Raw genomic sequence first — 22152 nt, forward strand, 5'->3', positions numbered from 1 at the left:
AAAGACATTTGTAAAGCCTGTTATTGTTGTGTGCTGTGCCAGTGCTATTGTCATTATCCCCTTTTTGCGTCTCCTTTGTGTTTCGCAATTCTTGTGCCCCTCCCCCTCCCTTTCCATTGCACTTGATCTCGTATTGATATTACGTATTGTTGGTTTTCTTTGCATACACTCGCATTGTCTTTTGTGCTCGTAAACATTCTTTTTGTTTTCTTTGCGCTTTCTGTGCGAACGGTGTATGACTGGAGTGGGCGTCTGGGGTGGTTCCTGCAATCGTTTGTCTGTGTATTCTGTTCTCAACATATGGACGCTAATGTATTACATGTCATCATCTCGTTGTTTGTTACTGTTCTTATCTGGGCTATTATTCTTATTGGTCACATCGTAAATAATAATATCTATCTAAAAATTTTAATCACCCTGGACGGCAGTCCGTGTAGTGGGGAAGCACCAGCATATGGTGTGAGCGCACTACACTAATATTACAGATGATAACGACCCTTTGATTGGCTGCACCGATCGATATGTCAATCAAATGGCATTAAAACATGCGTTCGATTTGTATTCAGTTTTTAAAAAGGTTATATATATATATATATATATATATATATATATATATATATATATATATATATATATATATATATATATATATATATATATATATATATATATATATATATAGACAATTCACATTTTAAAATATTTTTCTTCCATTTTCATCCTATTTTCTATTAAATAGTGCTGCCTGTTTGTCGTAACTATAAATGACATTCAACGCATTTTCTTGATAATCGGATGAGCGTAGCCGATTTACCCCCAGCCCTCTGGAGTTTCGAACGAATATCTAGAATTATAATTCAATACTTCAAACGCACGCACTTTCCTTCAACACTTTAAGAACTAACACTAACTCGACGCTCTACTTCAGTCTGCATTTTTATTACTTTTAACATACATATCCAAAACAAAATACGTGGAAAATACTAAAATCAAAATTAAAGTATGCAAACGATAAATAATTGCAATAAAAACTATTCTCTCTTTCTAGTTAGACCAAATTATAGATGCATGTGAAATTTGATTTAAATCGGTTCAGTAGTTTCGGCATCTATCGAGGACAAGCATTGTGACACGAGATTTATGTATATAAGTATACTATATCTATCGTCCATATACAGATAGATATACTTATGCATGTACTTCAATTAATTGTAGCTGATTTTTTTAAAGCATTCGGTATCGAGTGTTTCCATTTTGCACTTTACCTCAAGCCTATATACGAGATGCGGCGGTTCAAAACAAAACGATTGAGGGGTGCATCAGTGAAAAACATAAGCTTAATCTGCTTAAGACTGACGGGGACCTGGATGCTTTCATTCATACAGACGGTAAGACGACCGCACGTACATGACTATATCGACGAATACACATACGAGTATATACTTTGGGTGGTTTTGCCACGCCTCCTTTTGTGTGTTACATATGTATATTCGCACTAAACTAGTATACCCTTTGGGTGCAGACTATAATAATACCATGGAGAAATAACTTTTTTGTTATGAGGCACATAGTTTTGGTGCAGCTAAGATAACTTTTTGGCTCGTTTATTTGTAACGTCTAATAAAAACTGCAGGATAATAAAAGCCCCTCTAAGTAAAATAAATTATATTAAATCTTCTCTAAGCACAGTCATAATTGAGCTTTGAATTGACTTCCCCTATCGATATCACAATACTCCTCAACATATCAAAATGTCCTGCTAACGCGATGTCAGCATCAACTAATAGACAGGAGAGAAAAGTGTAGCATACCTTTCAGCGCTCGAGCAAAAAGGGCAACGTTCTGTGCAGAAAAAGTTCTCTGCCACACACACAATCACACATGTACAATCATACGAGTACATGGACAAGAGGCGTCCTTTATACCACACCACGTCGTTTATTTGGCCATTATAAGGGCACATAAGTACTACATACATGCGCATTTTCGGTGCGTCATTTGTTGCCAATACAAAACAATTTAACAAGCTCATTGTGGGTGTCTGTGTGCGTGTGTGTGTGTGCGTGCGTGTGTGTGTGTGTTTGTGAGTCTGAGCTTGTGAGCGTCTGGCTGTGTGACATGTGCGCTCTGTCGTTAACAAAAAGTCAAGTAATTAACACTGATTTTTCTCACGCTCATTCAGGCGAAACAACTCGCCCGAGTAGAAGCACACAGCCAGTGAGTAAGAGTCGACAATAACAACAAATGCAACAATAACAGCAAAAGCAACAATAACAACAAAAGCAACAAAACATCAAAACAGCGACCATAACAAACGACGGTAAACAATTTTATGCGTCTCAAGGCTCCTGTTGTCTCCTCGTTCTTCGGACTCGGACTCGGTAGCAAGTGTTGTTTAAGTTGCTTGCTTGCTCCTGTTACCGTTAACATTGCCGTTACCGTTACTATTACGGTAACCATTGCCGCTATTGCCAGCATTGTATTTGTATGCATCAGAGCTTTAATTATTCAGGACCGTTTTGTTGCCTCGTAAGTATTTGCCTTTCCCTTTTTTATTAAACTTTAGCAATTAACTAACAGACGATTATGTGCACTTTAGTCCACCGTAATACGAGGACGAGCAAGTGAGCCAAATAAATGATGCAGCCATTAATTTTCTATGTCGGGTAATTCATTTTTCACACACACATGCCGGAATGTCTGTGTTGCCTCTGTCTCTGCCTACATACATACATATATATAGTACATATGTTTGAATATACATATAAACTACTATATGCATACACACATATGTAAATATATGCCATTTTCCTATTACCCTTTAATGGTAAGCCTGAGGTTTTCTCAGCTACCTTTTCGGTAGTCTGTCCAGTCGTGAGGAGCGGTCAAGCACAAAGCAACGGAATCAAAGACAGCCTTTTGAGCGAGATTGCGGTCTCTCTTCTCTACCTCGTGCGGCAAAAAGAGACAAACGAACCAGAAAACAGGTGCAAAGCGGCTTGTCGAAAAGCAAACAACAAGCAATGCAATGAAGTTTAAGTTTGTAATAAAATAAGATAGGATAAGATAGGATAGGATACACAATATTCTCATCCTAGCTAGATGTAGTAGTTTGAGGAACACTTAAATATATTAGGTAAATTAATCAGGTCATATAAGAAAATCGAACTAGATCAAAATATGTGCGAGTTAAAGCCCATAAATCCTAAATGTAAAGTGTCATCGATCAAAGAAACACTAGCGAAGATTTCTTAGACGACGCAGAACCTTCATACCTTTTCCAGTGTTTCTCCACAAACACATTGTTCTTCCATGTTCCATGTTCTTCCAACACTAACTACAGTGAAACCTCTCTTGGCCGGACACTCACCATCGACGAACTTTTGTCCGGCCAAGGAGAGTGTCCGGTTAAGAGGATATATAGAAATTTTTTCAATTTTTTTGCTTATTTTAATATTTTTTCTATTTAGGCGATTAAAATAAATTCACTTTATTCAATATAAAAAATACTTTAGGATTTTGAAAATACTTACATATAACAATCAAAAATAAAAATAAAGATCCAAATTCATTCAATAATTTTACATTTATATACATAAACCCACAACTATATTTTGAACCTTGCTGCAAATTTTTTCCTTAAAAACCAATTTTTGAGTAAATGTGCGCCATTCAGAAGTGCAGTGCTTGGCTTCAGCCATAGTAGAAGAAAACAGATATTCACTACTCTTGCAAATTATTATAAAAATAAAATATTTTCCTTTTGCAACCATTCCTGAGCTAAATAACAACACATTTAATTTAATTTTCAATATTTGTTCAAGAACTACTATTATTATTATATATCTTGCAAAACTGAGCCTAACTGTGAAATAATTAAATAATAACAATAATATGTGCACAAATAGCGGAAGATAAGATATTTTATAAAAATCTTGTAGTCGATCACAGGGGCATAAGTAGAAAGAAATATGAAAAATATGAAACTATCCTGCATGCATTTGAAACGTCCATTACCAAAAGGTACGCGTCCGGCCAAGAGAGGTTTTGTTTCAAATTTGATGTCTCTATGCATGTCACCGTCCGTTAACACGAGGTTCGCGTCCAGCCAAGTGAGGCTTTAGCTCGAATTTCTTGAAAAATAGTGTCCGCGTCCGGTCAAGAGAGTGTCCGCACAAGAAAGGCGAACTTGCCCTAAAAAGTACACCAAAACGAATGTTCTAGAAAAAGTGTGCGCCTAAGAGGGGTGTCCGGTTAAAAGAGGTGTCCGTTAAGGGAGTTTTCACTGTATATACCCTTATGTGACCGTAGTTGCTCGTTTTTATTTTTTTCTCATTTATTATTGTATTTTAATTCTATAAACGAATATCGAAGTATTAAAAGTATACTTTTAAAGTTTCCTATCTATTTTTTGATGCACTCAAAATACATCAGCAATAAATTAACTTTCCATATTCTATATATCCTTTCCAATTCATTAAACCCTAGTTTCTGCGTTTGTGTTTGAGGAATTGTGGGTGACGAGACTTTTTTTTTAGTCCGTATGAACACCAAGCACTTTAATATCATAACAATATTGGTATGCAGCTTTGTCTAATCCATACGCTGGCAAAAATTGTTACAGGTCATGCAAATAACTTTTTTGTTTATTCCGAACTCATAACCAATATTTAAGCATCTTTAAAAACGCTTCACTATATCGAATAGGAACGATTGTTACAAGGTAATATGTTTTGGAACTGTAGCAGAAAGGCCGGTACAGGGACCACGTACAAGAGTCGGATGCGTGCTATTCGAACACTCTGCTCATTAGATTCAAATTGTTCTTGAAGTGGCTGTTATACTAAGTTGTTTTAAAATTTTCAAGCACATATACTGCGATAACATTTTGTCGATTCAAGTCAAGGAAGTCCAACGGGGATACACTTTGTACCCAAAAATCCCCTTTAGAACAAATGTATTCCTTAAATTTATTATTAATATTATTTTAAATTTGTTGTAGCCGTAAAATTGTGGACCCGGACTCAAAACTGGGGGTATTTTTCGAATTTCAATGAACAATTCTAGGAATACGGTAGCTATGGCAAATTAGTGATTGCGGTGGAGAGGAGGGAAATTCCAAAATACACATTGTCTGCGTATTCGCAAAAAGCATCTTGGACTAAAATTTGGTGCCCTTAGTTTTTATAGTCTCTGAGATATAGGCGATTATACGAATGGAAAATCGGGAAATCCCCCCCAGGAGGCGAAGTGGGGAGAAAATCAAAAATATAAATAAGAAACTTGCACAGCGTACACACATAACGCATCTTTGTGCAATTTGGTGTCTCTAGCTCTTATAGTCTCTGAGATCCAGGTGTTCATACGGACAGACAGACAGGCATAGATGACTCGTCTTGTCATGCTGATCAAGAAATATATATAGTTTGTGGAGTCTGCCACGCCTCCCTTTGCCTGTTACATTTTTCACCTCCCGCAAACCTAATATACTCTTGTAAAGTTCATGTGCAGAGTACAAATTTGATGGGTAGTACAGATTTTTCATTTACGCACAGAATTCCATTAACATTCTCAACAATTCCAAATCCCCATTTACAAAGTTTGGTGCACATTTTTTATAAGTAATATTCTACCTTTATTTTAAACTCCAATAGCTGATCCGTAAACTGCAGGAGGGGGTTTGCTCTCCCTCTTCTTTTTGCTTTTGCTATGTGTGCATATAACAACGGATATGCCACAACGGGTCATCATTGTTTGCTTTGGTTCGACTGCAGCATTCTCTCTTGTTTTTTCTTTTTTTATACATTTTCTGTCTTTGCTTTTAATAAAGGGGGAACTTCTTGCAGGAAAGTCAAAAACAGTGCGCTCGTAGGTATCGACTCTGCTTCTTTTAGCGAGCAAGCATATACATTTTTAAATAATTTAAAAAAAAAAGGTTAAAAATGTGCAGGTTTTAACATATTTCTGAATAACCTTGGACTAATTCCAACACCTGTATGGATTCGTTGAAATGTGGCAGAGTTAAAAACGGATATTGTCTTGTATTGTTTCAGAGTGTGAGTCTTTCAAATGAATTACTTTTAATTAGATGAATAAATTCAATGAAATCTTTATTTATTATGCGAACTGTAATTTTATGCATGTGCGCCTATAAACATGCAACATTAAATGCCGACAAGCCGTGTAAAGTTTAATTTGTTTAGTCAAGGGCAACAACAACTGCAAATGCAGTGGAAAATTGATTTAATTAGGACAAACAAATGAATTTCAAGCGTTTACCACGCCCATGGCTTTGGGAACCATAAAATCGCACCAAAACCAAAAACAAAACAGAAAAAGCGAAAAAGGAAGCGAATTTGAATTTTAGGCAACGGGCGGCGAGCAACAAATATGTCAGAGTCGGAAATTGCGAGGCGTGTGCGCAGCTATTTAATATGCATAGCGTACAACAAGAGCTATATTCCAGCTAAAATACATGCACACACACAAACACAGACACACACACACACACACACACTCTCGCACATAACGGTTCAATACCTATTGGGCTCACTGAGCTTGACATTAAATTTGTGGCTCGCGCAGAAAAGTGAAAGCAAATACTCGTGCTCTGCAAAATGTGAATGTAAAATGAAGACGAGTTGCAAAACTACAAGTACAGCTAAAAGCGGCAACTTTGTTGATGGCTCACCCATAAATTAGCAAACAGTAAAAGGCGTTAAAATGAAAGGCGCAGCTTAAACTTTTATCAGACTTTTTACAGCTTTTCTTAGACTATGCCTGTGTGTATGTGTGTGTGTATGTGTGTGTGAATCTGATTATAGGCACATGCTGCGCACTCTACAGCGGCACATTCTCAGAGTCGATGGGGCAGCAAATGAGAGGTAGAGATGAAATGCGACGTAATCCTGATTGATCGAAATAAGTTCGATAATTCACGAGATCGATCGATCAAATGCTTTCAATTGTAAAAATGGCCCACTCCTCTGAAGTGTTGGAAAATATTTCATTTTATTTGTTCATAACATGCTGCTCTACAGTGTAATTTTAAAACCAATCTAGAAGATGGTAACATCGCTTATAATGGAAACATAACAGTTTCCTGCAAATTTCAAATTTTAACGCACTTACACACACCCCAAGATTTTATTCTTTTCCCACTTATTCCTCATTTAAAAGAGTGTTCGACCAATCGTTGCTATAGCAGCTACATTATATTGTTACCATTGACACAGATAATTTAAATATATCTCAATAAGAAAACTGTGATGGATTTCCAGTTAAAAATTGCAAACATCTGTCATAATTTATAACAGAAACGAACTCTATATAATAGGGTTAATATTGCTTAAAAAAGGCCATTCCAAAAAAACCTGCATATTTAAAATGTATGTACTTATCAAATTCTTGAAAATAGCTAGTATTTATCACTTAATTTGGGCCATTCATAAAAAAATATTGTAAATATTCATTTATTTGTCGATTTGTTATACATAAGCAAGTACGGAATGGTAATATTTATATAATTCGCTAATCCCAACGAATAATTAATACGTCCGATATTTTTAAATAATCTATTTATTTTTACAATTTCTCATAACCATATTCAAACATACTCATACTCATTCTTATTCATCTATGATATTATCCCCTATACTATACTATACTTATTTAGTTTTATTTATATATATATCGAGCTAGCTTCACCCACTACTCATATATAGATTTTACATTGCATAGGAATTCTAAAAATAATAATAATAATAATGATAGGGAAAAATAGATGCATCGATAAATATGTATGTAATATGTAAACATTCTTTTGTGTGACATATAGAGAAGGATTTTTTAAATGCATATAAAAACCACTTAAATTATCATTAAGCCAACAATAAAATAAAACTTGCCCAGGAATTAATAATTTTAAGCTTGTTCTATTGAAGCGTTTTGTTAAAATAAAGCAAATTTTTGGGATTATAAAATACACAAAAATATCACTATAAGTTAAAAAATATTTACATTTTAATATAGTAGCACATCTGTTAACCTTCTTTTTTCCGGTAACCATTAACATTTACAAATCGACTTATATTCAAACAAAACCTGCTCATGACCTTTCCAGATATACATTACAGTATATACCACCAAGGCAATAATTTTGATTTTAGTTTGAAAATAATGTTTTTATTTTCGGTGTACTTTAAATTTGTTTATGAATTACAACATTAAGCCGATGGTCCGATAGAAACAATCAATAAAGCCGCTATAAATTACGAAAACTTATTAGAAATGTATATACAATGTCTGGAATTGTGTAAAGAAATTAGGTGGAAGTGTCAACAGGACTGATAATCAGCGTATTACATACGAGTATGTTGACCAATCTGTGCTGCTAATCCGATTTTTGTGTTTTCTTATAACAAAGTTATTTTATTTATAATTCTCCAATGTACTATAATTGGAGTCAAGCAAGTTGTGATAAAGATTTTTATTGGACATTTTCATTTGCGTTTCTGAAAATAATTTCAGAGAAACATAATTGAAATACTTTTCGGGCTTGCTCTGATTTGCCTTTGCCTAAATGCATCTTAAATAGCTATTAAAAGAAATTGAACACTTGTTCAAGTAATAAGGTGAATAAAACATTTCTTGCAAGCAATTAATACTTTATGATACAATTAGCTACCGTATAAATGCCAAAAGCAGGGCAAGTTTCATTAACATAGACCCAAATAAATGCAGAAGCATATTTTCATGAGTATGTTGCCTATCCGATTTATAATTCCCCATTTTACTAAAATTGAAGTTAGCTCATAACGATAGGGGCTTAGATTATCTTATTAAGATACCAAGATACTCTAGCAATGCAAGTTCCTTGGCGGAACTAAATTTTTCCTGCCTTCCAGCATTAGGAATGTGCGTGAGTTGGCCAACGCTTCCATATGGAGAGAGATAGAGGCAAATGCAAAAAAAAAATCAACCAAGTGACTATGTGGCAGTGGCTGCTAACTAATGGCCCCCAACAAATAACGGGAAAGCGTGAGAAATGGGTGGGAAAAGGTGAAGCAGAGCTCAAGTAGAATCTAAAGTAAGTAGAAGAGAGCCAAAAGCCACATAGTAGAGACATTGAAATTGATAAACATAGAGAGGCAGGCAATTGGAGGCTACAATGTAGAAGAACACGTACACACACACACACACATACACAGACACAGTGTGTGTTTATTTGTATTTGCGCATTTTATGTTTATTGTTTTTGTCTGCAAAGTAAAGCTGCCACACACCTACACTAACTAACTCAAACACCCTCGCAGACAGGCAACTTGGCCAGCAACGAAATCCAAAATATAGCATACTTAGCAGCGTCGTTGTCAATCCTCCAACAATTCGGTGTTGCATCTTCTTGCTGCCGACTTCTTTACTTATTAAGTAGCAGCACGCTTTTGCATGTCTTTTATTGTTGTTAAGGATATGACTATAAAGAATATTCGTGCGAAAATTACACACGCACATGCACACACAGCTCACACACACGTACATACGTTCTTTGACATATACGTTTAAGTGAGTAGGCCATCAATTTGTTTGTATGTTGGTGCGCTTTTATGTCTTACCAGTTGGCTTTTGATGGCGAGAAATTCAGAGAAAGTCAGAGTCTTTAATTTGCCAGAAATTGCTAAAGTTTATGCTCAAAATTAGGCCTAATGCATAATCTGAGCCAAGACATTCGCTCGTATTGGTCCAAAGGCTAAGGTCAGATGTGGAGCTTCGCTTTACGGAAACCACCTACTAGGCACATTGCTGTGGGCCCTGATTATCACCATGGACGACCGTCCACGTAGGAGCAAAAGCATCAGAGCCTGGTGTGAGCAGCCTACACAAATATTTCAGCCCTATTTCATTTTTATTTGTACACTGTATTTGCCTTGGACGAAACGGGCAGCTCCCCAGGCAATGCATGGATCTGGTATCGGATTATCATGGTCATGGTTCGAGGTTTTTGGCGGCATGCACGCAGGTACTGGCATGTCAGTCCACACGTTGGTGGAAGGTGCGACTCGAACTTCCGGCAGAGCTAGGCCAAACAGCACACAACAATTAGTGATATCCCTAAAAGCCCCAACGGAGTCTGATGAGCTGTGGAAAAGTACTACCAGCTGCAAAATCATTATGGGGGCGAAACAAAATCTCACCCAATTCCACCTCCTGCAGACATGCAATCAGCATATTCGCCGATGCCAAGAACCTGGGCATTATCTGGTGGGAACTTGAAACAATATTAATGCCATTGCCCAGAACTTACTACGAACAAAGAAAAATGCTCGCACAAAGCACAACAGATGTTGACGTCAAAGTGTCCTTCAACAATATCTAGCACTCGGCATCATTACACAAGAATGGAATGCTTGAGTAGAGCGAATCCAACTCCCATAAACAAACAAAAATAGAATACAAAATATTTTGTAGTGAAACTTTTTATGGGACGGTTTTGAATGTTGAATCGGCAACCTTTTCAGTGACGATGAGTGCTTGAACCTAAAGGTACAATCTATAATGTAAAAAATAGCTTGGTGTTCCACATGGCAGCAGGACCCTAATTGTAAAATACCTCATAGTTAGGTCTTGATTTTTAAAAGTCGCCATTTCTTGTGGTTTTCGGCGCACTCCATAATTATTTTTTATGTTAATAGAACAGCGCATTCGGAGGCTCTTAAAAGCTGGATCTAGCTTAAACCATCGGTGACGGCGGGTTATTCTAACAATTTTGAATTTTCGGTGGATTTTCGAAAAATTTTTAGTGGTTGCTCTAGCCATTATCGGATTTTCCACCTTTTTATAGCGGTTTTGTATGAATTTTCTAACATCTTCTACCTATTGTTAGCTGGGTTTCTAACCATTTATTGTGCGTTTTCTTGCCTTTTCTAGTGAAAATTCTTGTTATTTATAGCGGATTTTCTAGCGGTACTTTTAGTCATTTGTAGCGATTTTCTAGCCATTTTCTAGCTACTACTAAGTATAACCGACAGCAATAGCCATGTAATAGCCATTATTTTTAAGTCAAATGTACATTAGTTATCAATAATTGTTGAGTAATTATAAAGGCTCCCCATACCAATCTAAAAAAAATTAAATCAAATAAAATTATTCCAATATAACTACTCAGTTTCATTTCTATCGCGTGCCACCCTGACACACAAATATTTTTTAATAAAGCATATATGTATATAATATTTGAATTGTGGGGCCTGCCATGCCTCCTTCTGTGTGTTCTAGACCGGTAACAAAATGTAATCGAAATGTGGAAAATACTATTTAATTGCAAATTAAATTCAGTCCAATTTATGAACAAAATTGAAGCAAACAGTTTGACAATTGATGGGTATCTAGAATTGCTGCAAATCAACAATTGTGTATGAATTATTATTAAAGATAGTGTCGACTATTTATCGTAATGAAAAAAACAAACAAATATTTCTTCAGTCTCTATTTTATTTGGAAGTTTCGTTTTCGGGAGGGTTTGGCACAAAACTGGCGTTGATTTATAATGCGCCTGCATCTTTTTTGTGTATTTGCTGGGCCAACCAATTTATATAGATATAAATTGGCGGCCATTATCCACATACTCGTACACTACACGCCATCCATTTTTCACTTAATTCGCAGCCACTATTCGCAGCCACTATTCTGCATCCCCTATCCTCCGCTCCCTCGACCCCCTCCTTGCACTGCCTGCCTGCAGATTGCACACAAGCCCAGAGTTGCCCCAAATGCGGCAACATGCTCTTAATTGCACATTTAATGCCACAATCATTACAGCAGACATTGCTGCAACAATATACGTTAGATTGGGTCGATCAGGCCAATCTGCGTCTGTTGACCCGTACAATTAATACCCCTGTCTATTCGTCGTCCTCTATCTGTCTGTCTATCTGTCTGACTGACTGTTCAGCTGCTCAGTCCGTAAATTGCTATTGTTTGGTGTAATTTTAGGGTCCTGCACCTGTTCGTAGATTAATTTCAAAATAATTGCGCAATTATATTATTGAATATGCTCTTTAATTCAGTTGATCCACCCAGAGTCATTTGAGTCTGGGCGAGGGTGGGCGAGAAAGTAGGTGCTACTTACATATATTCTATATATTCTTGATAACATTATGCGAGTCAAGCTAATTATTTTAATAGTGCCAATCAAGCCAATTTGCAGAGCAATAAAGAGTGGGAGTAAGTGAAAGGAAAACCCCCGACAATGTCTTTGTGCAACAGTTGAAAAGCGTGTCTGTGTCTGTGCCTTCCCTGTGCCTGTGTGTGCGTGTCCGTGCGTGCAAATAATTGCATACTTTTTTGCATAAGCAGACAAGCAAACTGAAAAACTGGGGAACACTATATGCCCACGCACTTAAAGTAATTACGCCATGAGTTTGTGCCCCGTTCTTGTCTTGTTGTTGCCATTGTTGCTGCCGCTGTCCGCAGTCGCTGCTGGCCATTCACCCAAGGACGTCAAGGCGCTGCTGGGCGAGTGCCCCTAAGACTTGTCTAAGCGTCTACAAGAAAGATAAAAAGAAAAACCCTAAACGGAAATTGATTTTGCCGCTGCTGCTGTTCTTCTTATACTCTGGCAAAAGGGGGCATGATAATCTATTTATGTGCTTTGTTGCACAAGCCACGCAAACTGAAAATATAAAATACATAATCATAAACCGTGTACTATTCCTTTCTATGGCTATGGCTTTGCGTAAAATACGCTTTTCTTATCTAGTATGCAAAGTGCAGGCAGATATAAAAAGACTGCCGAAAATAGTTATCATTATTGACCTCTAATGGTGGCTGATCGTTAATCTACTTATATCTCATTCAACTCAAAGCTTCAATCCGATTTCAAATGCCAGCCAATAACATGGCTTTTTACCAAATTTTGTCTGTCCTTTCTCCCAAATTCTATTCGGTACATCAGTTTAAGGCTTCGAGCCCGTCCCATGTATTGCTAATGCCACAATATTGCCATTCTTGGGACCTTAATAATGCCTTTAATAAAACATATTGATATACTTATTATAGAAATGACTGCTAGAGAATGAAGTTAAAATTGCCAGCCACACAGCATAAGTCGACCAATCAGTTGAACAGATATTTAATTCGACCTTAATTAAAAATAAATGCATAACTTAACTTACTATAGTACGTCGAACAAAAAAATCCAATTGGTTTTTCATTTTGCTAGTTATAGTGAAATCCAATTACCCATCAACAAGCGACTGCATGTTATCTGAGAATTAAACGTCACAACGAATTATAAAAAAAAACTCATTTCCGCTATCTGCTTTGAATAATAAATTAAATGCGAAATTGCCAAGAATCATGCATTATTTTAGTTTGTTCCAACTTCAATTTTTGTTTTAATTAAAATGCAAATAAATGTAATCATATCCTTTCTTCATGACGGGGCATTAGTACGATATTTATTAAACTGGGAGGGAGAGTAGGGATTAAAACGGATAAAGCGATTTAGATTGTTCTCTGTCCTCCCTTTCTTCCAGTTCCCCCCTTTGGGCGTTAAAAGCTTGCACTCCAAAAACAACATACTTTTCACTATTCAGTACAGGGTAAGAAAAAGGAAAAAAACGCTGCAGCTATTATGGTATTTTATAAAGAAATCGGCAAGATTCATTATTTTAAAAATAATTAGGCAAGTTTTGCAAGAAATGCTGTACAATATGATTTATATTCCTCTCTGGAGGAATATAATTAAATGAACCAAGCTTTTGGTTGATTATTTTTCTCATTTCTACCATTCTTGGTCACTCCGTTTATTAGTAACTCAAACTACAATTTCTGGCAGTAGAAAAGAAACTAAGCTAGAACATATTATTGATATTAGAATATACAACGGTGCTTCCACATCCGCCAAACACAAGCAATTTCCGTTTACTTATCCAGACTAGTGCAGCCCATAATTTCTTAGAGCTCCCATATCTGCATAGTTACGTGGCACTTTCTTATGCATTTTAGTTACAATTTAAATAAAAGCATATCAAAGTCTAATTTGCATTTTGTGGCAAAAATAACAATATAATGTTCTCGCTCTAATTGTATTTTTGCTGGATATGATACTTTTTTGAGAGAATCCATTATTGTTGGCAATAATAATTTGAAAACTATTTCACCAGAACTCATCTCATTATTATATGCTTTCAAAGGAGTTAGGTTAAGTTTAAGGACACCGCAGGAAATACATACATATATCTAAATGAGTTGAGCTGTGCTTTGAAAGTGTGTTTAAAGTTCGGCGTCGAACAGAACTGTATTTGTTTGTTCTCCCTACTATCCATTTTTAACTTCTTGACCGCTTAGCAAATTTAAAGGACTCGCACAAAAGAGCGGCATTGCTGCAGCTTCGACTGCCAACGGCCTGGCCAACATTTTCAACATCGATTTTTATTTGATTTCGCTACTTTGCTTCCTTCTTTTTTGCCCCTTTTTATTGGGTAAGAAAACAACTATAAATCTATATATATATATAAATGTATATATACATATATATCTATATATAAAAGGAATGACAAGCGCACGATAAAAAGGCAGTGAAGGCTGCGCCAAGAAATTGACAAGTTTCTACTTGAGTGTGCAGTCAATGGGCGTCAGTGTGTGTGTGTGTGTGTGTGTGTGTGGGTGTGGCTGTGACTGTGGCAGACAAGCAGCCAACTAAACGAGCAAGTGTAATGTGTGTGTGTGTGTGTGTATAAATATATATGTATGTGTGTATGTCTGTCATTGCAATTTGCTCGCGGTCATTGACTGCAAGTCGCGCTGCATTTTCTCTTGGACCTCTCGTCCTCCTTTCTAGCTCGCACGAAACGTGCGCTGGGACCTTGGAAGGGAAGAGGACACCGGTCTCTTGGCGCTGACAATTGTCAATGGCAACAAAATATTCAAAGCAACTTCAATTTTATATGAAATTGTAGGCAAATTCCAAGAAGCCGTCTCCCAAACACCCACGACACTCTAAAAGCTTACACTCGAGCGCACACACAGACACACACTACTCGTACCCGCAAGAGTATGGAGTCAGGAGTACGGAGTAGAGAGAGGATGGTTCATACATGGCCATTGATTTTGGTCAATGGCCTGTGCCAGCGGCAAACTGGGACCAAATGTCGAGTCGCGTTAGTCTGATAGTCTGCTTTAAATATCGATATCGACTGTAGTCAAAAGCGTTGTAAAGTAAAGCGAGTAAGCCCAAACAAACTGTTTCACAATGCAAGAACAACGAGTCATACTCGTAGAATAACTCACAGTTTCCCACTTTTCGAGCTGAAGTTTCTAAACGAGAGGTAAGCCGATGACCGTTGGAATGATTATACGACTGACATGATTCAATAAAAGTTTGGCCACCTTGGACTGCCAATAGTGGGTACTTAACTTTGTTTTACTCGCCATTTTCTAGCTTGAGCTGTTCGTAGCTGTTTTTAAGCCATTTTCGACTGTTTCCTAGTTCGATAACAGAAAACGGTAACCACTTTCTAGCCATTTTTTAAAATCCAAATTTACGTTAGCCAACAATTATTAATAAATAATTATAACGGCTCCTCTCACCAATCTAAAAAGGATTAACTCAAATTGAATCACACCAATACAACCATTGAGTTTCACTTCTATCGCATCTCACAGAGACACACTCTTTTAATTCCCCTCTCCCACCACGCCACAAAATTTCGGTACTACTGTCCACTTTATAAAAGCTTCATAAGTCCAACCAATCCACACGTAATAATATACTTCTCTCTACCGATGTTTTGAAAATAACTTTCCTTCGAATTAATTGAATTAGATGAAATTGATAGATGAAAATAAAAATAGAGAACTATATGTAATAATTATGTAGCTTTTGAGTTTTGCACAGTACAGTACAGTACAGAACAGGGATATAAAAAATACACTTACAATTGGACTTTTTCAAAGATGTTAGTTATAGCGATAGTTGTAATAATAAGGTGTTTTATGATATGATATCAAATATAAATGAAAGGCACAATTGATTTCTTAGATAACCGTTGCTTAAAAGTGTTGCTAAGTTTGCAGTTTCGAGCTCATTCTGACTGTTTCCGACTTCATGTCACGAATCATGTTGTGTCATTATCATTTTATTTCTTTGATTGCCTGTGTGATAATTTCAAAATACATCGAATAAGTGTGCCAGTTAATTTGAGTTCAATGCCAGATTCTCCAGATCCTCGCATTACTCGTCCTCAGTGGAGCTACTATCGGAGTCGTCTGAGTCCTCCTCATCGTCCGATTCACTATCGCTGTCGTCTGACTCATCATCGCTGTCGTCCGACTCATCATCGCTATCGTCCGACTCGTCATCGCTATCGTCTGACCCTTCATCGGGGTCTTCGTCATCCTTGTTCACCCCAAGTTCGTGCTGTTTCCCTTTTCGGCCAACGTCTCTGTTGTTTGGCTTCCTGTCGTACCAGTTCAACTCGGACTCAATATCGGAATAGTCGGAGTCGGCGTTCTTTTTTGGCACTGGCTCGTACTCCTCCGGTGGAAATATTAAAACATCAAAATCTGTTGAGTGACAGATAAGTAGAAGATTTTACGAATCTTTGATTTGATTTAAATGTACAAGAAAACCCAACAAAATGTTCCATCATCTAATCAATCGATTTCCTAGACTTATCGAAATTTCTACCCTAATATTCTTCTGCGCAGCTATAAAAAATTCATAGTAGGCATAGTTGCTTCGTCATTGAACAGAAAGCATATTCTTTAAACGTCTAGACTTTGCGATGTCAGTTCCTGAAAAAAAATCTACTGCCAACATGTCTAAGCCACCATCCAAACCGAAATCTGGTATTGGCAGTGTGAAGGAATACAATGTGCGCTTAGCAAAGACTGGGATAGTCCATCATGGCATGGGTTTCAACGCCAACCTTAATGTGAACTTCGACAAATGGGATGAGGTCACTATTCAGAGGGAGAATAATTGGGAGCAATCGCGTCCCAAGGAGGAGGAGCAGCCCAGGTACGGCCCAGGCACGGCTTACAACGGGGGACGCAAGAGGTTCCGCAAAACCAGTCCCCCGAAAAAATATCGAGCCAAGGATCAGCCATGGATACTGACTGTGGGCGGCAAGCAGGGCAGGCAGTACAAAGGCAATCGCGAAGAAGAGCGTGGAAACTTGTTCCTCTTCTTGCAGGCCAAGGATGGATGGATCGACGCCTATCCGATTAAGGACTGGTACAACTTTCAACGCATTCCAACCCACAAGACGCTCTCTGCGGAGGAGGTTGAGGAGATATTTGCACGGCGCAAGAGGGGCGGCCACGATACTGATAGCTATTATTTTTCGCAAATGTTACGGAAGCGATTGCGTGGCAGCGACGAGGAAGAGGAGGGGGACCAGGAGGAGGAAGAGGGGGAGGATAGACGAAATCCTCATCAGAACGGTCCACCGGAGGAGTACGAGCCAGTGCCAAAAAAGAACGCCGACTCCGACTATTCCGATATTGAGTCCGAGTTGAACTGGTACGACAGGAAGCCAAACAACAGAGACGTTGGCCGAAAAGGGAAACAGCACGAACTTGGGGTGAACAAGGATGACGAAGACCCCGATGAAGGGTCAGACGATAGCGATGACGAGTCGGACGATAGCGATGATGAGTCGGACGACAGCGATGATGAGTCAGACGACAGCGATAGTGAATCGGACGATGAGGAGGACTCAGACGACTCCGATAGTAGCTCCACTGAGGACGAGTAATGCGAGGATCTGGAGAATCTGGCATTGAACTCAAATTAACTGGCACACTTATTCGATGTATTTTGAAATTATCACACAGGCAATCAAAGAAATAAAATGATAATGACACAACATGATTCGTGACATGAAGTCGGAAACAGTCAGAATGAGCTCGAAACTGCAAACTTAGCAACACTTTTAAGCAACGGTTATCTAAGAAATCAATTGTGCCTTTCATTTATATTTGATATCATATCATAAAACACCTTATTATTACAACTATCGCTATAACTAACATCTTTGAAAAAGTCCAATTGTAAGTGTATTTTTTATATCCCTGTTCTGTACTGTACTGTACTGTGCAAAACTCAAAAGCTACATAATTATTACATATAGTTCTCTATTTTTATTTTCATCTATCAATTTCATCTAATTCAATTAATTCGAAGGAAAGTTATTTTCAAAACATCGGTAGAGAGAAGTATATTATTACGTGTGGATTGGTTGGACTTATGAAGCTTTTATAAAGTGGACAGTAGTACCGAAATTTTGTGGCGTGGTGGGAGAGGGGAATTAAAAGAGTGTGTGTCTCTGTGAGATGCGATAGAAGCGAAACTCAATGGTTGTATTGGTGTGATTCAATTTGAGTTAATCCTTTTTAGATTGGTGAGAGGAGCCGTTATAATTATTAATTAATAATTGTTGGCTAACGTAAATTTAAAAAATACCTAGAAAGTGGTTACCGTTTTCTGTTATCGAACTAGAAAACAGGCGAAAATGGCTTGCACGCAGCTCAAACTATAAAATGGCGCGTAAAACAATTATATTAACACCGCCGTCACCGATGGTTGCCGATCCAGTAGAAACACAAGAAACAGCCATTCTTTAAACCATAACTTACCAGGTTGTCATAAAGAAACAGAAGGCAAATCAACTGCTGACGATGGTGTGTTTATTTTAATGTACCATCGTGCGGCGATGTGTTGTGGAGAACACCAACTTCGTTAATATTTTAGATTATACCGTAAGTTTCACGCACGTATCTTAATAACACAGTTATTTTACCGTGCATTTGGTTTCGTCACAGAAAAGGTTGCCGATCCGGCATTAACAAGAAATTTAACTTTAAGCAGTATGTAAAAGAAGTATCTAAATTCCAAGTTTGACTAATGTAGGCCAAGCCGTCTCCAAAATCCAGGCGTTCATACAGACAGACGAACGAACGAACGGATGAACGGACATGTCATCAATTTGTCTCTTCATGCTGATTAAAATTATATATAAATTCTTTATGGGGTCGAATTTGCTCCCTTCTCCCTACCTTTTTACCATTTAGGTACAGGAAAAATTCAAAATCGTGTCATTTAATTACCGTTTGCCCTGGAAAAAGGGGCATAATCGAACTGACGGTGACGATTGTTGTAAATAATTAAATTAAAATCTGCTAGCTCGCTACTTCCCCAGTTGCCTATTTTCAATTGAAATTGAATAATGCGCTCGCAATGTGTTTGCCAGCGGTTTTCAGTCTACCTTTCATGCTATCTGACACACGTGTTGATTTGGAGTTTGGCACTCTCCCTGGAAACACACACACACTTGTTACCCAGGCATAGGTTGGTAATTAGCAATTGGCCCAAAATAAAATGGGTGTCCAAACCGCAGGCAGCTTATTGTTCTGCCTCGAGGACCACACATGCATACTTGTACATACATACATACTTGTACAAATGTGTACGAGTCCTCGTATGAGCTCGAAAAGAGCTACATTGCGTGCATATTGATTTTTGCGGTTGGCTGATGCACCGAATAGCTAGCGAAATGAGTTTTAACCACAGCCCAAATGCACATTGGCTCTAAAGTCGACGTGAATGGGACAATGGGATGTGAAAGAATGAGTTATCGTTAAAAATTTAAGGCCTACATATAGGAGGGTTGTTCGCACATAAAAACGTGCCTACTGGCTGTTTTAAATAAATTGTGAGGGATTCTTTTGTCTGCGGACTTAAGACTGGCCACCAAAGATTTGCTACCAAACTGTTCAAACAGTTTACAAACTTTCGCATTAAAAAAAGGGTTCAAATAACCTGCGGGTGATACAGTTGGATGAGAATAAGTTATGCATTCTACTCAAAACAAGTTTTGCCAACTAGTGGCCATCAAAAAAGTGGTTGAACTGTGCATCCCAATGGTCCTTGCCACATTTAGGTCTTCAGATATCATCGCAGGAAAATAAATAGTGCAAACGTCAAAGTTTTCAGTTGCCTCAAAAGAAAGTTTAAATGTGAAACTCATTGCGTGAGCAATGGTCCTGTGGACAGAGCCCCTTGAAAAGCAGCTGAACTAATTAAAAATCGACAAATTCTCTTTTATTTTTGTGTTTACAAGTATGTTGCTTATATTTATTAAAGAGCTAAAGGTAACAAATTTGACCCTTCAAGCTATCCAACTAAGAATTTTATATTCTTCAAACCTACGTAAGAGGTCAGAGGACAATGAGCCAAGCAAAAGTGCCACAGATAGGCAAGAATAGAATGAAGGTTTTGCGAAATTTTTATCTAAGTATCCACCAGATGTTGGTTTGATTCCTATCCCACATGATAGTCCGACATTCAATGAAGACACAACTGTTGATAATTGTTTGATTATCGCCTTGAAAACGCTGCTTCAAAGTCGACTATGTCCCCCAAACAGCTGGAAGCGCTTCTTAAAAACCAAAACCCAGTCTAGCCGTACCATCACGCCGAGGAAACCCATCGATATAACATTGTAGTAGGTGCCAAATGTTGGCACAAAACCCATGGACACAAAGCTCTAGGCGGCAGCAAACCCTACCCTATTCGAGTGTTGTCTTATTGGCGAAATAGACAGGAGATTAAAGGGTGAATCTTAAAGCTGAAGCAGGTGGGACCTGCGTCCATCCAGCAAACTCCCAGTCTACAGGTAACGAATCAGAAGTGGAGTCTAAGCTGATTCTGTGAGTCAAGCTTTCCCTGTTGTGACCACTCACCAGTCCGACAAACTCGCGTTGGAAAACCACGATGCAAACAATACAAGGAGACTTTCGTGCCTCCCGTTGAGAATGGGGCACGCCATCATTCCTAGCCATCACCATCCCAAAATTTGATAAAACATATCCGACTTGGTTAGGCATTGTTATGTTAAAATTGTTGTTGTTGTGTTTTGAAAAAACGAAAGGCAGACAGTCAGGGCTAGATCGACTAGTCTTGTGATGCGGATCAAGAACATTTATACTTCCCGGAGTCTGCCACGCCTCCTTCTGCCTGTTACATTTTTCATCTCCTGCAAACCTAAAACATATACTCTTGTACATTTCATGTTTAAAGTTAACAAATTAGTATTATTTATGAGGATATTTAAAGCGAATTGCAAACTGAGAATGTTGCCAATCCTGATGACTTTACATGGCAAATATATTACGGAAATGAAATCATTGTGTACATTTCTGAAAACCTATTCCCTTTTCGTCACGACCTTACTATTTTTTAAATCCTTCTCTAAGCTCGTCTTGTGTTTTAGTTCTACGTCCTTTGTGCACAAGAAAAAGAAAAAGTATGTATACAGAATTTGTGTGTTTCTGTCCCAAAGAAAATATTTTTCATTTCCTTTTGAAACAATGAGAAGATATAAGAAGATTTTCATTTGTTTGTGGCTTGCTTAAAAGAAAGGCTTCGAAGTCCTTTCTCTTTTACTTTCATTATTTCTCAAATCGAGCAAGCCACAAAATAATTGTTGGTTTTGAGATTAGAAAATAAATAAATACAAGCTTTGAGAATCCAAATCTCGTAGACACTTTTATAATTAATGGAAATTGATGGCCATAGTGCTTATTGCTTTACAAACATGCAACTACCAATGTCGCTTGTGAAACCAGTAGCTCTCCTTTTCACTCATTCAGTCACCCACACACCCAAATGTGTGAAAGCTGCATCATCCATTGCCTTTTGTTGTTGCTGTTGTTTTGTTTTCACTTGGCTTTGACTTGACTTGCTCTGAGGTTTTTTCACTGTGCCACTGCCATTGCTCTGCCTCTGCCTCTGCCCCTGTGCCTGCCCCAGCCCCAGCCCCTTCTCCTGCCCAGCCACTGCTGTTGAGTCGCTGTCATAATCATCTTCATCGCTGCTGTTGTCATGACACTTTTGACCCCAAGAGCAATGGAACGACGATCCTACCTTGACTTGGATTTTTATACCCTACACCCAAAGGGTGAAAGGGTACACTAGTTTGACGCGAATGTATGTAACACACAGAAGTTTCATCATGATAAGTCAAATACTTCTTAAAGGAAGTTATAGCCTTAGCGTAATCTGTTCAGCTGTTGTCATAAACACGCATCGACACGATTCGGATGTTAATGTATACAGGGTGCGCCATCTTTTATGTCGGTATGTAA

The 22152-nt window shown here is 37.8% G+C and overlaps 1 protein-coding gene across 1 annotated transcript; it reads right to left on the reverse strand.

The window, feature by feature from the left end:
- Window positions 1-16234: 16234 nt before the first annotated feature.
- On the reverse strand, window positions 16235-16649 carry LOC115627691 (pheromone-processing carboxypeptidase KEX1-like). The gene is made up of 2 exons (XM_030523434.1): window positions 16625-16649; window positions 16235-16566 (listed from the first exon to the last, which is right to left on the reverse strand). Exons 1-2 carry the CDS (start codon window positions 16647-16649, stop codon window positions 16235-16237), a joined length of 357 nt encoding a protein of 118 aa, XP_030379294.1.
- Window positions 16650-22152: the final 5503 nt, after the last annotated feature.

This window comes from Scaptodrosophila lebanonensis, unplaced genomic scaffold (assembly GCF_003285725.1).
Source record: "Scaptodrosophila lebanonensis strain 11010-0011.00,11010-0021.00 unplaced genomic scaffold, SlebRS2 tig00000096-arrow-pilon, whole genome shotgun sequence".
NCBI lineage: Eukaryota > Metazoa > Arthropoda > Insecta > Diptera > Drosophilidae > Scaptodrosophila > Scaptodrosophila lebanonensis.